Here is a 16,701-nt window from a genome sequence, read left to right on the forward strand (position 1 = left end):
CACAGCATTCCAATAGAAAAACTGAAGAACAAACCAAAAAAATTCAAAATGAAGGAAGAAAGTTTCTCTAATAAGCCTATATTACCAATGTTTTATTATTAAACTTCACCGTATCAAAGTGATTATTGGCGGTACACAGAAATGAAAACCCACTAAGTTTCTAAACCTATGAAGAACATAATAGATTCATAGTATCATACCGTAAGCATTGAAGAAAGAGAACAATACGAAACCCAATTCCATCCTTCCAATCGGCAGACGATTACCTCAAAGGAGAGAAAAGGAATGCACAAAATAAAGTACTGGTACTCTGGTACAGTGATTCTTTTACTCATTCCTTGGCTTGCACTCAACATTCTTCCTCTTGAGATAAAAATACAATGGGAGAATATGATGTCCAATAGCAAGATCCGGATTCTGCAATGGAAGTTATGCTAAATCCAGCTTTTTAATGACCGATGCAACAATCACGGCGATGCCTTAGCGGTTCTTCCCAAAAAAACAGGGACCGGAAGCGAGCTAGGCGGCGGCGAAACAAAAGAAGCGGAACCGGCATGCGAACCACCGATCTTGAATTCCTTTAGCTTAACTTGCTTTTGCATAGTTTCCGGATCCGGACCCAACCGATTCGTCGACCCCAATGCCAAATCAAATTCCTCTTCGATCTTTCCGAGATCGGTCTTCTTCTCCGCAGCGGTGATCAAGGTTTCCCCGCGTTTCAATATCTTGACCTGGCCCATCACTAGATTCTTCCCGGGAGATTTGGCCACCATGGATTCGGCTTGTCTTCTGTTATTCGACTGAAACCCTAGGGGGGGACTCCCCTTTCTGTTGTTCGATTTAATCAACCTAGGGTTGGGATTTCGACGGTATCTAAAAGGATAGTCTAAGTTGAGGGTTTCACGGCGGAACCGATGGCGGAGACAGCCTTCGGTGCTGAGAACGGCGGTGGTCATTATATTTCACGAAGGAAATCAAGAAATCAAAATGGCAAAGATGAAAGCATTCCCAGTAAACTGTTTTCTGGGAAATCAGAAATACGCAGGGGAGTATTTATAGGGAATTTCCTTGGAAACATGTAAGTCCCACGTGAGTTCCTTACACCGCCTTTAGGGTAATGACTGGGTCACGTGCACAGGAGACACTCTGCATACGTGGAGCGGATTCAGTTGTTATATTTTATATGTCTAAATATGTCAAAAGAAGAAATACTGTTTAAACTTTTATATTTTAGTCCTTATATTTTGTTTAATTTAAGTTAACAATTCACGGTAATATTTCAAAGAGAAAAGATTAATAATAAAATTTAGGAGAATTTTAAAAATATTAAAATAGAATAAATTTTAAATCATTAAACCGGAATAACAATTTTATCTGATTCTTTAAAAAATATTTTAACATTTCCAAATGATTTGTTTCAAAATTTATATCAAAATGTCTAAAATATTTTTACCTAATATCTTTAATAATTTAACCTAACAATATTTTTAAAAATCATATAAATATTGATGTAATCCGATTTTATCCAAACATTAAATCATGATGTATATATTTCTATTCTTTCAGATAAAGATATCACACTAAAATTAAGATACATCAATGGAGGTGTAAACTTATTCAATCGGTTCTCTTTAGTATTCAAGTATATTGGCGTAGGCAATTAGTGCTACGGAGTGCTATCGTGGATAGGATTTGATCAAAGTACATGAGAATTTTATCTTCTAAGAATGAGGAGAGTTTAAATTTTAAAGATATTTATAGTTGGAATAAGAAGTGTATTTTCTTGATTAGAAGATTTCTTTTTTTTTCGAAGATCAATATGGATAAGCTCCTAACGAGAAACCGTTTCATTTTTAATCATTGATAATGCACACACATACTGCAGATGTAATTGTTCGAATCAAAAAATATAAAGGAAGATCAATATCACCACTTAATAAATTCATAAATTAAATAATAATCTTTTAATTTCATCAAATAAAAATAATATGTTTGATTATAACTGAATTAACCATTTTGAACACCATAAATATCCAAATAAAAAGCCAAGTGGATTTAAATGTGGATCTCCAAGAGTCGGTATCCACATTTGCTCTGGATCTGCTGCAGATAATAATTAGAATATTCAAACCTTCAATATTGAAATCTACATTAAACAAGTTAATAGCTTCAAATATCTGAATCTGCATTATCCATTATCATCCCTAGTTGAGCGAGTTCGAACAATTCAATTTTATCTCGAACCGAGTTCAAGCTTTTAAAACAACACTTATTAACAGGCATATATAAAATGATTGTCCAGCAATCATCTGTTCCAATATTTCAAAAGAATCCATAGGACTCTTTCAAGTCTTGGAAAGTTCTTGGCTACGCTTGGCAGCAGCCACAACTGCATTCATCAATGTTCCACGGAAGCCGTTCTTCTCTAGCTCGTGAATGCCGGCGATCGTAGTGCCACCGGGCGATGTAACATCGTCTTTCAGCTGACCAGGGTGCTTCCCAGACTGAACAGCCATGGAAGCTGCTCCCAAAACCTGCAAAAGAAACGAACCTAGTGGCTGGTTATCATCTACATGCAAATAGGGCCATAGAGGAGTTATTGCTAGCATGGGAGCAGCCTCTACTTTTCACCCATTTTCTTCGTCGTAAAGTGATTTACAACTACCATGTGACAAAGCATTTCCGTCGTCGTATCAATCAAAAACGGGTTTCGGGTAAGCACACATGATGAAAGATACATGATGCATGAAGTAGAAGTTACTTACAGTCTGAGAAGCCAGTCCCAATGCTAGTTCTCGTGGAAGACCGGCAGCCACTCCGCCATCAGCCAAAGCTTCGATCGCTAAATATATATATGCTGGACCACTGCCACTGGATATTTTCAGGAAACATATATCTTGTTAACCTAACTTTGGTGGATAATCGAAGATAAACGATGGGGCGAAGAAAAAGGAAACGATTTGCATTCAGATAGTAGCATGCAGGGACTATTTAAGCATATTAATGATACCTAAGGCCAGTGACAGCATCAAACAATTTCTCATCAGCTTTCCATATCTTGCCAACTGATCCAAATAATTTACCAACTAATTCCCCATCCTGTTCTGTAGCAGATTCTCCCAAGCTCATAACTGTGCATTATGGAAAAAGATTAGATATTTGTATGGCCGTTCATCAGTCTGTAAGACGATATACGATAAAAGATTGCAAAATGAACTTGTGGGACTAGGAAGAATCATATTTTACAAAAACATGCGATCAAAAAGATGATGATTTGCTCATATGCAGTTAATGGGGAAAAGGTTATACCTGATGCTGCCATACCAACAGCAGATGGTGTGTTAGGCATCACCCGGATAAATCGGCCATGGCCAGCCCATTCCTGAACAAAATAAAGTAATTGTTTTATTGAAATAAAGACAAATATATGACACCACAATTGCACATGAAGGAAATGAGTCTCAAGGAGTACAAAGTGTAAAAATTAAGAGAAAATGATGACGGGAAAAGTGTTGCCGATCATAGCGATTAATTCTATTACAAAGTTGTCTAGTATGGTCATTTGGTTAAACCTTCGATAGAAATAAGGACAAGGAGAAAAAGGAATTTCTATAGTTACTTAAGACAGTTCTTTCAATGTCAAGCAAGGAGCAACGACTATTTTGCATCGGTTTTGCTCCTAGAAAAGAAAGACAAAATCGGTTTAAAAGAACTCGCTCGTGCTCCATCTGAAAACATGAATCTCGAACTGAAAATTTGGAACTTGCTTATATACAAATAGTAAGAATGAATGTGCACATCACATAGAAATTACAAAAAGATTAAAACTACCCATGTATTTGAGAAAGATCAAGGGGTGGAAAATTTTCATTTTGTCATCAAGTATTTCTGATTCACTGGATGGGGAATTAGTTGGTAATTTATCTTTTCTTTTGTCCACCAACACCAATAAAACTGAAACACCGATGTCAAAGTTTCATAAACTCATGAAAAAGAAATGAAAGGAAATTCTTTTAAATCACAATATGATATGCTTCTGTGAATAACATGGTAATGCATAATTTATACAAGCACCATGGCTTTTATGCTTTTGTAAAGGTAAAAAGCTTAAAAGGACATACCTCCAGATCCTTCAGTTTTATTCCAGCGGCAATGGAAACCAAAAGCTTTTTCTTTGAAAGTAACGGCCTCAGCTGCAAGACCACATTTTTAACTGCAAGCCACCAAGGAAATGTTTTAGACTAAAAACAGAAGTCCGAAAATGCACCCGAAGATGTTCTGCATTCATACTTTTTTGTTTTCTGATTCTCTTGTATGATATCTCTCTGTATTCAAGTACAATATCATGACTGAATCGGCAAAATGCAAACTTTCAAAACTCTATGTGTGATGTCTTTACAAGAAGTGATCCATGTGTAAATGTGCTTGAGATAAAAGCAAAATTGACAGGGCCATGCTTTACTACATTCGTTAAACTACCATACTATATTGACTCTTTTTCTATAATAAGGTAAATATCAGAGACGTTGAAGCCTCATTCACTTTTCTCTCCTACTAGACACAACTAACATATAATAGGGTTAACTACATGTTTAGTACCCCAACTATCACTTTTATTCCGTTTGGTCACCCAACTATTTTTTTCCAAAATCATACCTAACGTTTAGTTTTGGTCACCCGCCATTAAAAAAATAATGGTGATGCTGATGTGTCACCATGAGGTAATGCCTCATCATCATTAAAAAATGAAAAATTGTCATGTCAGCAATTTTGTTAATTTTTTAACGGTGGGTAACCAAACTGAAACCAAAACGTATGATTTTTAAAAAACAAATAGTTGGGTGACCAAAACGGAACAAAAATGATAGTTGGGGTACTAAACGTACAGTTTACCCTAAATAATAAGGTGAGAAGAAAGAAAATAGGAAAATATTTTCCACTCCTGTCCTGCTGACAAAAACAAATACTCCAAACTGGAAAGAAAAATGGGAAAGAGAGTCGAGCAATACATATTTGGGTTATACATCTTAACTTACAAAAGATATAACGTAAAATCACTTTATTTTTATCCTCTTTGCTTTCCTTTTCAACCATACACATTTATGGAAAACATAATATGTTTTCTATCTTTATCAAGATGTTTGAGAAAATGAGTACCTACTACAAGAATGGAATTGCCAGCTCTAGAACTTAAAAAACAAAAAGGGAAGCGCGCAGAGGAACCAAAGAGGAAACACTCAAGCTAATAGCATTACCTACTTGGGGCTTCACGGAGAAAATGATCACATCACTAGCATCCACAACCTGTTTTCATGTATATTCATGAGTTGGATCAGAAACAAAATAAAAATAAAAACACCTACATTATAAAAACTTAAGAGCATATAAATCTGAAAAGTTGATTAACTCCCCCCCCCCCAAAATTCTACATAAACAAATATCAACAAAACACATTTTTTGTTGTTAGCTATCTGCTTTCTATTGTGCTCTTCATAACACGTCCTTCCGAAAGTCTCATTCCAGAACAATCCAATCGCTCCAGAATGGAGGTCCAGTGGACACATTCCGGACGAACAGCCGACAGGTTCAATCATCCCGCTGCCACACAGTACATGGACTATTTGGATAGGCTTATGATGACCCTAACATCCATAATCATTAGGCGTCAAGCTACACCCACCCGAACCCATGCATAGATCATGTAAGACTACTCTCTCTCCTGAGAAGGGAACCGGTAATCTTGGTCGGCTCTTCTCCCTTTCTCATTGCAGCCTTGCAAATGAGTAGTCACCCTTGAACTCTTCCATCTCCTTCCTCAAAGCCACCACCCAAGATTTGAGAGTATTACTCCTTTCGACCATCATCTCACCCAACTCTTTGACAATACCGTGTATCACTTCATGGACTCCAACTTGCGAAGATGTGACTGCACAATATCATGGGTCTCCTTGGCCTCTTTCTCAGATTCCACAAGCCTAGTGACCCTATTCCCCAAAGATGATATGTCGTCCCTCGAACTTGCCCTCTTTTGTTTCCCACCGGGTCTCTAGTCCCTCTTGTGCAAAAACATCATCTCTTTGTCGTGCAGCATGAACTAGCTCGGTCACCATAACAACTAGCTTGGTCACCATAACAACTAGCTTGAAAGCCAACACTCACCAAGCTCAATTGCCTACTGCAATTTGGCTCGGATACCAATTGCAACTCGCTCTCCCCTTATTCCTCTTTCTCTCCTCCTGGGAGGAGGGAATCCAATCCCTGGGCTTTACTCACAGCTACTGTCATTACCTAGCTGTCACGGCTCTCCGCCCAAAGAAGTGGTGAACCGCCCTCAGACAACACCAAAGGTTCAAACGTCCACTCCCCTAGCTATACACCGACACTTTCCACTTTGTAGAGAGTTAAAATATGTGCATACAAATGGTGAAAAGCAAAACCAGATTAAGCCAAATTAATCCCCAGAAAAACTCCCTAAAGTATAAACTTAAATTTATATAAACATAGTTACCAAACAACCAAAATAGAAAAGAAACTACTAATTTCTTTGGTACCCGAGAGTGAAACAATATCTTATTTTCAATCATTCAACATAGTAAAATCAATAATGAACCCATTTTTTTTTTCTTTTTCCAATAACCAAAATGGGAAATAGTAAATGTAACGAGAGGAATGAAGGGGATAAAGAAGAATACGTCGTTGTTGTGACCATAAACAGGGATGCCGAGTGATTTGAAGCCAATACCACGATCGGGATTTGAGTGGATTGCTGTGGAAATACGCTGGGGAGGCAAAAGACCAGATTGCACCACTCCTCTGGCAATGCTCTCAGCCATTTTGCCGGCTCCGATGAAGCCAAGCTTGAAGCTTTCGGTGTCTATAGGCACTGCCTCCATGTCTAAGGCGGCGTCGCTGCTTGGGTTTTATGTCTTGCTAGTAGTTGGAGAAGCAATCGTACTGGCTTTCCTAAAAAGCAGCGGACAGGGTAAATCTTTGAAATTTGAGAGGGTATCAAGCGTCAAACACTTGGCTAAAATTTTCAGTTTTCATCTTTTGGTTTTTGTATCGATAATATAATGGAAGAGTGACAACTGGGGAATAATAAAATTGATAAAATAATTGACAGGATATATTAAACCAAATCAAATTGATTCGTGTCGACCAGCGGTAAGGATTTTCACCAGGGTTGCTTATCGAGTCCAAAGTCCATGTACAGAACTAAAAATTTATTAGAGAGGAGTTAAAGTATTTTTTTATAAATGTAAATTGTTTTTAATACATATTTTTTAATATTAATTGTTAATTATAAAAATAATTGGTGGGGGTAAGACTTCCCTTGGCTCCCACGATGTTCCGCCCTTGAATAAAAGCATAATTTTGATTCTAGACAGAAATTTAAATTGTAAAAGTTAAAAAATTTAACTTTTACTATTGGTTTAAAACTACAATTCTAAACACACTTATACCTTTAAATTTTACTCATTTGGTATTGATTTTAATTTCAAATTTTTAATTGATTTAAAATTAATGTTAATTTAATTATTATAATCCAAATTCAAAGATCTTAATGATTAAAGATTTTTTATTTATTTCAAATTCGAGTACCATGTATGTATAGAAATAAAGATTTAATATTAAATAGTTGAAAGATTTTAAATAAATATTATTTTATATTCAACTAGACGAATTATAAAATATTAAATTTCTTTTCATTTATTATATAATTTATGTAACCCCTAGACCCGGTCTGTGAGTTAGACTCAAACTTAAGTGGTCACATATCCCATTCAGAGGTTTTTTTTTTTAATATCTTACAATACATTATATTAATAATACAGATATGTCCAAAATTATAGCAAATACATGTCACCAAACATAACTGAAAAACATATAGAAATATATGTTCGTACAAAATAAGTAGTTGATTTCCACTGATACCTTAAAATAGTTGAAAATTTTTAAATAAATATTATTTTATATTCAACTAGACGAATTATAAAATATTGAATTCCTTTTCATTTATTATATAATTTAATTTATTAATATTATTATTAGCATGAACTATGTTATATCATATTTTTTTATTGATTCAAATTTAATATATTGCAAAAGCCAAATAAAAAAAAATCACTGAATCTCAAAAGTTAGCTCTACGCAAACTGTCAAAGGTCACTGAGTGATCAAATAGTCAACTGTCACAGTCGTTATTGTTACAAATTCAAAAGACTGGCTAAAGATATTTAGAAGATAGGTGGCGATTAGTTTGTTGAAATACCTTAAAATTAGAGAGAATTAGAATTAATTTCATTATTTTCTTATGTTTGGTTCAAGTTTTTAAAAGGGGAATTGGAATTCAATTTCATCAAGGGAAGGAAAAGTAAATTACATCCATAACATGATAAAATTGAAATCCTTTCGAGGAAGAAATGTGAAATTTGACTATATAACCCTCATTAATCGTATGGCATTCGGGTCGGATTTTTTTTAAAAAAAATTGGGATTGGTCGGATTTTTTTATAAAAAAAAAATCGGGTCGGGTCGGGTTTTTTAAGTGTGATATGCGGGTCGGGTTTTTTAAGTGTTATATTTGGGTTGGTTTATGGTGAAAAATACCCGACCCAACTCGAAAAATATATATAATTTTACCTTATATATTTAGGAATAATTACAATAATACCCCTTTATATATAATTTTTTTCAATTAAGTCATTGTTTTTATTGAATAAAAATATTTTTTTATTATTTTGGGTCGGGTCGGTTTCTAATTCATATATTCGGGTCGGGTCGGGTGAAACTTTATTTTGGTTGGATCGGGGCGTGTCTCGGGTGGAGGTTCCCTTGTTCTCGGGTCGGGTCGGGTGGACCAAAAACCCGACCCAACCCATGGTCATTCCTAATTGGGATGATTTTAACTTATACTATTTATTAATATGATTTTTATAATTTATTAAAATGAATAATCAATCAATAAAATGAAATTTTAATATTTTTAAAATTTTTACAATATATTGTTACATGTAAGTTATAAAACAAACTAAATTAACCAAAAAAAGGGCAATTCTGTCATTTTACATTACTGAAATCAAATTCATCTGACATTTTTGCAAACCAAACAAAATATGAAATTGGATTCCAATTCAATTTCCTGCCAACCAAACAGGTTTTAGATTCATATTTCAATTCTTATAGATTCCAATTCCTTCACATATTTCATTTCTCTCATAAACATTCCAGCGAACCAAACGCCACCTTAGGGATTTGAATATTTGAGTTTTAGGGATTTAAGTTTAATAGTTTAGAGGATTGAGACTAGGGGTGTAAACGAGTCGAGTTCGAGTATTGTCAAACTCGACTCGAAAACTCTGAAATTGAGCTCGATTCGACTCGAAAACTCGCGAGCTTAAAATTTTAAAACTCGACTCGAAATCCTGAACTGAAGCTCGTGAGCAGCTCAAAAAGGCTCAAAATGAAGAAAAATAATTCTTAAACTTAACTCGATTGAATCCTCAAACTCGAACCTGAACCTTAAATGCATGAAAATCTTAATGTATTCTCTTTAAAAAAATCAATACATAAATATTAATATTTTTAATAATTTTTTTAAAAAAATATAATCTTATATATTATATTTTCGAGCTGCTCACGAGCTTTTCGAGTCGAGTATCAAGTAGCTCGTTTCGGCTCGTTAAGAATTCAAGTCGAGCTCGAGCTCGAGTCCATTCGATCCGAGTATTTATCGAGTCTTGATCGAGTCAATCTCGAGTAGCTCACGATCTGTCTCGTCTCATTTACAGCCCTAATTAAAACGATGATCAGTCATTAAATAGGTGACGACAATTGGGGTGGTTATTCACCGATGACGACGACTAAGGTATCGACGTAGCGTTAACATGACTTTTGTTTTGAGTTTAGAATTAAGGTTTTAAGTATTTTGATTTTTTAAAAATTTGAGAAAAGTTAGAGTTTTTAAAATATATAATTTAAAAAAATTATTTTAAATAAGTTTTTTTAAATTTTATAAACACTGACGGTTAACCTATTCATTTAACTATTAATTATATTAAACACCTAAATTGATTTAACTACTTTTAAACATCTAAATAAAAAAATTTGTATAACTTAACTACTTTTTTATATTAAGCCTTTCATAAAGTATATATTCTTCAAAAATCGTCGTCACCTTTAAACGGTTTATTTCAACACTATAATCTTTATCGTATTTGTTTAAATAATTTGAAACTTTAATATTTTCCAAATTATATTTATTATGTACCATCCTCATTAATATGGTTAGGGTGGGTAGGATTGTAAAATCGGGTAATCGTTCAGGTTTCAGTCGGATTCTGGTAGGTCGGGTAAAATCGGATACAGGTCAAGTCAGGTAAATTTGACACTAGATCCAGATCGGGTTCAGGTCAGGTCAAATCAGTTCGGGTTATTTTCTGGTTGATTTGACACCAGATCCATATCGGGTTCAGGTCATGTCATTTTCAGTTCAGATCGTTGTCAGTTCAGGTCAAAACAGTTCAGGTCCGAAGCAGTTAAAAAGCATGTTAATTCAGGTTCGGATGGACTTCAAGCAGATCTCGTTCAGATCGGGTCACATCATTGGCAGATAAAATTCAGGTCGGATCTCTATCAGATACGGATTGAGGTCATATCAGGGGTTTTTTTTGGATTAATTATTTTCATCTTTCGCGAACGTTTAATTGCAATTTGTAATTGTATATGATTTAAAGTAAATTACTAAGAATAAAAATAATCATGGTTCAATTTTATGAAAAAAAACAAATTTAAGAATTAAATTTAACAAATATGAAATTACAAATAAAAATTAAATAAATTAAACAACACACATTGATGAGGGATCAAATCGAAATAATTTTAAATTGTGAGGTTGAAATTAATACAAAAAATTACTAAATTATACTCATTTAAAAAGTTATGGGCCAATTAAAAAAATAGAATTAAGTAATAAGTATGGATCAATTTCATATGCAACTAAAATTTGGAGGATTAAATTGAACAAATATGAAATTACAAATAAAAATTTAAATAAATTAAATAACACACATTGATGAGGGATCAAATCGAAATAATTTTAAATTGTGATGTTGAAATTAATACAAATACGTACTAAATTATACACATTTAAAAAGTTATGGATCAATTTAAAAATAGAAATAAGTAATAAGTATGGGTCAATTTCATATGCAAATAAAATTTGGAGGACTAAATTGAATAAATATGAAATTACAAATAAAAATTTAAATATATTAAACAACACAAAAGGGATCAAATCAAAATAATTTTAAATTTTGAGGTTGTAATTAATACAAAAAAGTACTAAATTATACCCATTTAAAAAGTTATGGGCCAATTTAAAAATATAAATAAGTAATAAGTATGGGTCAATTTCAGGTGCAAATAAAATTTGGAGGACTAAATTGAACAAATATGAAATTACAAATAAAATTTTAAATATATTAAACAACACAAAAGGGATCAAATCAAAATAATTTTAAAATTTGAGGTTGAAATTAATAAAAAATGTACTAAATTATACTCATTTAAAAAGTTATTGACCAATTAATAAATAGAAATAAGTAATAAGTTGAGAAAAAAATTAAAACAACTAATATATATATATATATATATATATATATATATATAACTATATAATTTATATAAAGTATATGTATTATATATATAAACTATATAGTTTATATATATTATGTATAAAGTATAAACTATATATACCATGTATAAACTATAATACTATATAGTTTATATATGAACTATTGAACTATATAGAAACTACATAGTTTATATATAAATTATATATGAATTATATATAAACTATACAATTTATATTTATATATTATGTATAATTATAAATAATATATATTGTATAAATTATATAGTTTATTAATATAAACTATATAGTATATATATATATTATATGGTTTAGGGTTTAGGTTTAGGGTTTAGGGATTATATTTATATTTATATAAACTACATACTATAATTTATATTTATATACTATATTTTATACTATTTATATAAACTATGGTTTATATTTATATACTATATATATGAACTATAGTTTACATATGAACTATATATATAAATATGTATATAATAAGGTTGATATTTATATATGAACTATAGTTTACATATAAACTATATAGTTTATATACTAACTATAGTTTACATATAAACTATAGTTACTATTTACATATGAACTATAGTTTACATATGAACTATATATATAAACTATATAGTTTACATATGACCTATATATATATACTATAGTTGATATTTATATACTATATAGTTTACATATGACCTATATATGTATACTATAGTTTATATTCATATACTATATTATATATATATAAACTATATATACTATATATTGTAATTTACATGTGAACTATATATAAAAAACCTAAACCCTAAACTATACATTATATAGTTTATTAGTATATGTAAACTATATAACATATTGTAACATCCTCAATACCGGGTTAGTGACTAAATTGTAAAGTCTTAGAATTTGGTGGTTAAAATAAAATAAATGAATAGTATAAAGATTTACATGTAAATTATTGTGTAGGACGGAATTGAAAGGAATAAGGAATGGAAGGACAATAGAGTAATTGCAAGGAAAAATAATTAAAGAAATGATAAGTATATATATATAAGGATACACGTGGGTGGAAGGGGAGAAAACACCCAAGACTTCAAGAGTTCTCTTATTCTTCTTTCTTCTTTGTGCGTGTGAACCAAAGCAAAGGTAAGATTTCTGATTATTGAGTTTATTGTTAAATTTAAGATTGGTTTTTGATTATCAGATGATAACTAAGCTTAAGGAAAGCTTAAGTTATCTTAACATCAAAGGATGATGGAGTTAGGAGAGATTTAAGATTTGAAGTTCTTAAATGAAATCTTGGAATAGAGTTCATAACTAGAATTGAAAGTTAAATTTGACTTGTCATAAATCTAGTTAAGATATACGAAGTGTTAAAAGTGGAATTCAAACATGTTGAATTATTGATGTAATTATTGAATTACATATAAGGGATAGGATTTAGAGGTTTAAGATGAAATAAATGAGTATAAACTGGTTTAAGGATGTGTACTAGAGTTAAGAATGAAAAAGGGGATTAAACATGAAGGATTTAATCCAAAATGAATGAATTTTCGGGTTCAAAACGAGGATTATGGGCATAGTGCATCGATGCATATTCATAGTGCATCGATTCATCAAGGTTAAAACCCATAAATTGTTTGAAGGTGTATCGATGCACAGGTAGTGCATCGATGCACTCTTTTAAAATAAAAAGATCGAATGCAATTAGTGCATCGATGCATAAGGCATGCATCGATGCATTCCATTAATAATAAAACATCGAATGCGTTTTATGCACCGATGCACAAGTAGTGCACCGATGCATACCTTCATTAAAAGAGGAAATTGGCATTTATCTTAATTTAAAGAGTGAACCATTAGAGTATATTAGCTATAATACTGATATAGATCCATGTGTGATTATGTAGATACTAAAAGTAAGCTTATTCCGGAATGATCAAAGGATTAGAATCGAATCAAAGCAAAGCTAAGGTGAGTGCATACTATATGTATAGTATAATGGAATAAGACTTGTGATAAGTCTAATCCCTATATTGATTTTCATAGTACAATAGTTGTGAATACATGATAATTATTGTAATACATGCATAAGGCATATATATGTTCATGTGATTGGATAAATGATGTATATATATGAATAGATTCAAATACACATGTGATATGATATGTGATATGAGAACATGACATAAAGTAAGTGACATGAGCTACATGATCACAAGAGAAATGACATGAGTACATGAACATATGAAATATAAGAATAATGCCCATGGTATACGATATAAGAGCTATAGGTGTAATTGGCATGCCAAGAGTCGAGGGTATAATAGTCCTTCGGGACGTAGTCCTTCGAGATGTAGTGGTCCTACGGGACATATATAACAGTCATTCCGGACGAATACTGAACTAAGGTTCGGTGCCCCATGAGAGAATTGATACGAGCTGTGGTGACAGTATTAGTGCACAACCTCAATGTACTCACATACCTCTATTCTCAATAATATACATGGACAATTGAAATACAAAGTAAAGTGAAAGTGGTACAAGAAGGTAAGTTTCATACATGCATGATATGATTATATATGTTATTGTGTAATAGATACATGCATATTGAAATGTCATGAAGGAAATGGTAAGGATGCATATTCATGAAGATATTGTTGCATATTCATTTATTGCCTCAATAAGTCTATGACTTAGCGTGTAAGTGATTTACACGTAGGTACCAAGAAATAAGAAGATTCAGAATAGAAGTGGCACGAACAACAACATTACTAAGAAATCAGATCAGAAGTAATTGACAAAGTAGGTATTTTGTTGTGTATAGAGTGTTGATATGTAATAAGTGGTTAATTACGAATGCTCTGATCGATTTTGTATTAAGTGGTATCTTTTATGTAAATTAAAGTATTGTGTTTTAATGAAAGTTTTAAATTCCCGGGGTTTTTCTTTAAGAATTAAAGTTTGAAAAGTCAATGTGACATCTCGGACTTGTATTCGGGTCGAATATGAGTTAGGGGTGTTACACATATAGACTATATCGTATATATAAACTATACATTATATATAGTTCATTAGTATATATAAACTATATATTATATAGTTCAGTAGTATATATGAACTATATAGTATATATAAACTATATATTATATAGTTCATTAATATATAACCTATATAGTATATGGTATATACAAACTATATATTATATAGTTCATTAGTATATATAAACTATATATTAATTTATTAATAAAAACATATATATTAATTGAAAAGATTAGAAAATATATAAGGATCAAATTAAATAAATTTTAAATATGAAGCTTAAATTAATAAAAAGTAACATTAAATTTGATAGACTATATTTAATATTATATTAAATTATAAACTATATTTTATATTCTTAAATTAATAAGAATGAAATTGAAAACATTCACCAAAATTAACCATTTTCTCCCGCCTCTTCCCGGCCAAACCTCCCTCCTTATTTTTTGTCTCTATTCTTCCTGCTCAACATCTAAAATCTCCCCCTTTTCTCTCGTTTTCCCTCTTTCATTGTTGTTTCCTGTTTTCTCTCCCTCCTTATTTTTTGTCTCTATTCTTCCCGCCTCTTCTTCCCGTTTTCCCGCAAAACATACGAACTTACTCTTATGCATGAAGAAATCAACAATTTGAATCGCAATCAGAGTGAGTGAACGACACTTTTACATTCTGTTCCAGTAGGGAAAATGATAGTTCTTGATTTATTCGCTGATGTCAAACCGATATGGGCAACTTCCTCTCAGTTTTATGGTACTCCTTATGTCTGGTAATTCTCTCATCATTTTCTCCTGAAATTTCATGGCATTCCATAACCATTAGTTAGATGTTTCTTTTTAAAATCTCTCTCTCTCTCTCTCTGACAATCATTTTCTTTAACATGTAATTTGATGTTTGTATTATGGAATTCACGATCATTTTGAAAATATCTTTATCAGGTGTTTACTGCATAATTTTGGAGGAAATATTGAAATGCATGGAACACTGGATGCAATTTCGTCAAGTCTAGTGGATGCTCGCATCAGTAAAAATTCAACCATGGTACGCGAGTGTCTCCTTTTTGAATATTTTCTAATCATTGCTAGAAATGAACATTTTAAATAATTAAAGCTTTCGGGACTAGAATGAATTAGGAATTATTTTCTGTAATGCAACCTGATGGAAAAGTTAAGAGCCTTTTAACTTCTGTGTCTAAACTTTTTTTGTGATGCCATCCTTTCCCCATTCTTTTTAACTTACCTTTTGCATTCCATGGCCTTATATGACTTTTATGTGTGTGTATATATATATATATATGTAATTGAAATGATCATCCAACTCAGTTGGTAGAGCACGAGGTTTTTAACCTTGAGGTTGTGGGATCGAGTCTCATAGAGGGTATTTCATAATTTGAAGGTCTCATACGGAAGCTGCAACTCAACCTAGTGTTGGGGGCAGCTTATTATCTTACCTCCCCTTACCCCATTACATATGGGAACAAAGGACAGCCATTTTATGTATGTATGTACTTCTATGTTCTGACATATTACTTGTATAGAACAGTTTCAATCATCGAACTTTTTATGATGTGTAGGTAGGTGTTGGCATCTGCATGGAAGGAATAGAGCAGAATCCGATTGTTTATGAGTTAATGTCTGAAATGGCACATCGAAAGGAAAAAGTTCAAGTTCTGGTAATTCACCTGTTTTAACTTCTTTTCAATTGCCTGAAGGATGTATTATTTCAGAACTCAGAACTGATGAAACATACATTTCTTCCTCTTCCTTATTTTTGTTATGAATTTTGAAATGATTTAGGGGAGACACCATTTTGCAGATAAGAAGCTTTTTACAGCCCTAATTGCAGCTATTTATTTTTTTCTATTGATTTTATATGTTCCTGAATATGTAGCTTGCAAATACAAATTTGACAATGTATCTATGTTCGAGAATGCATGAAAGATTGTTTAAACACAAGCACTGTGTGCTATATCATCGGTACTTTCATGTTATCTGAAACTGTACATCATTTGTCTT

At 32.0% G+C, this 16,701-nt stretch overlaps 2 protein-coding genes across 2 annotated transcripts; both read right to left on the bottom strand.

Annotated features, from left to right (window-relative positions):
- Positions 1-334: 334 nt before the first annotated feature.
- LOC120150115 lies at positions 335-1,015 on the bottom strand. Its single transcript, XM_039162836.1, has one exon. The coding sequence runs from the start codon at positions 954-956 to the stop codon at positions 468-470; it is 489 nt and encodes a 162-aa protein (XP_039018767.1). The 5' UTR covers positions 957-1,015; the 3' UTR covers positions 335-467.
- A 1,149-nt stretch (positions 1,016-2,164) lies between these two features.
- On the bottom strand, positions 2,165-7,051 carry LOC120150114 (pyrroline-5-carboxylate reductase-like). Its single transcript, XM_039162835.1, has 7 exons — positions 6,693-7,051; positions 5,256-5,304; positions 4,122-4,213; positions 3,310-3,382; positions 3,011-3,131; positions 2,766-2,871; positions 2,165-2,534 (listed from the first exon to the last, which is right to left on the bottom strand). Exons 1-7 carry the CDS (start codon positions 6,891-6,893, stop codon positions 2,346-2,348), a joined length of 831 nt encoding a protein of 276 aa, XP_039018766.1. The 5' UTR covers positions 6,894-7,051; the 3' UTR covers positions 2,165-2,345.
- Positions 7,052-16,701: the final 9,650 nt, after the last annotated feature.

The sequence above is a fragment of the Hibiscus syriacus genome, unplaced genomic scaffold (assembly GCF_006381635.1).
Source record: "Hibiscus syriacus cultivar Baekdansim isolate YM2019G1 unplaced genomic scaffold, ASM638163v2 tig00111013_pilon, whole genome shotgun sequence".
NCBI lineage: Eukaryota > Viridiplantae > Streptophyta > Magnoliopsida > Malvales > Malvaceae > Hibiscus > Hibiscus syriacus.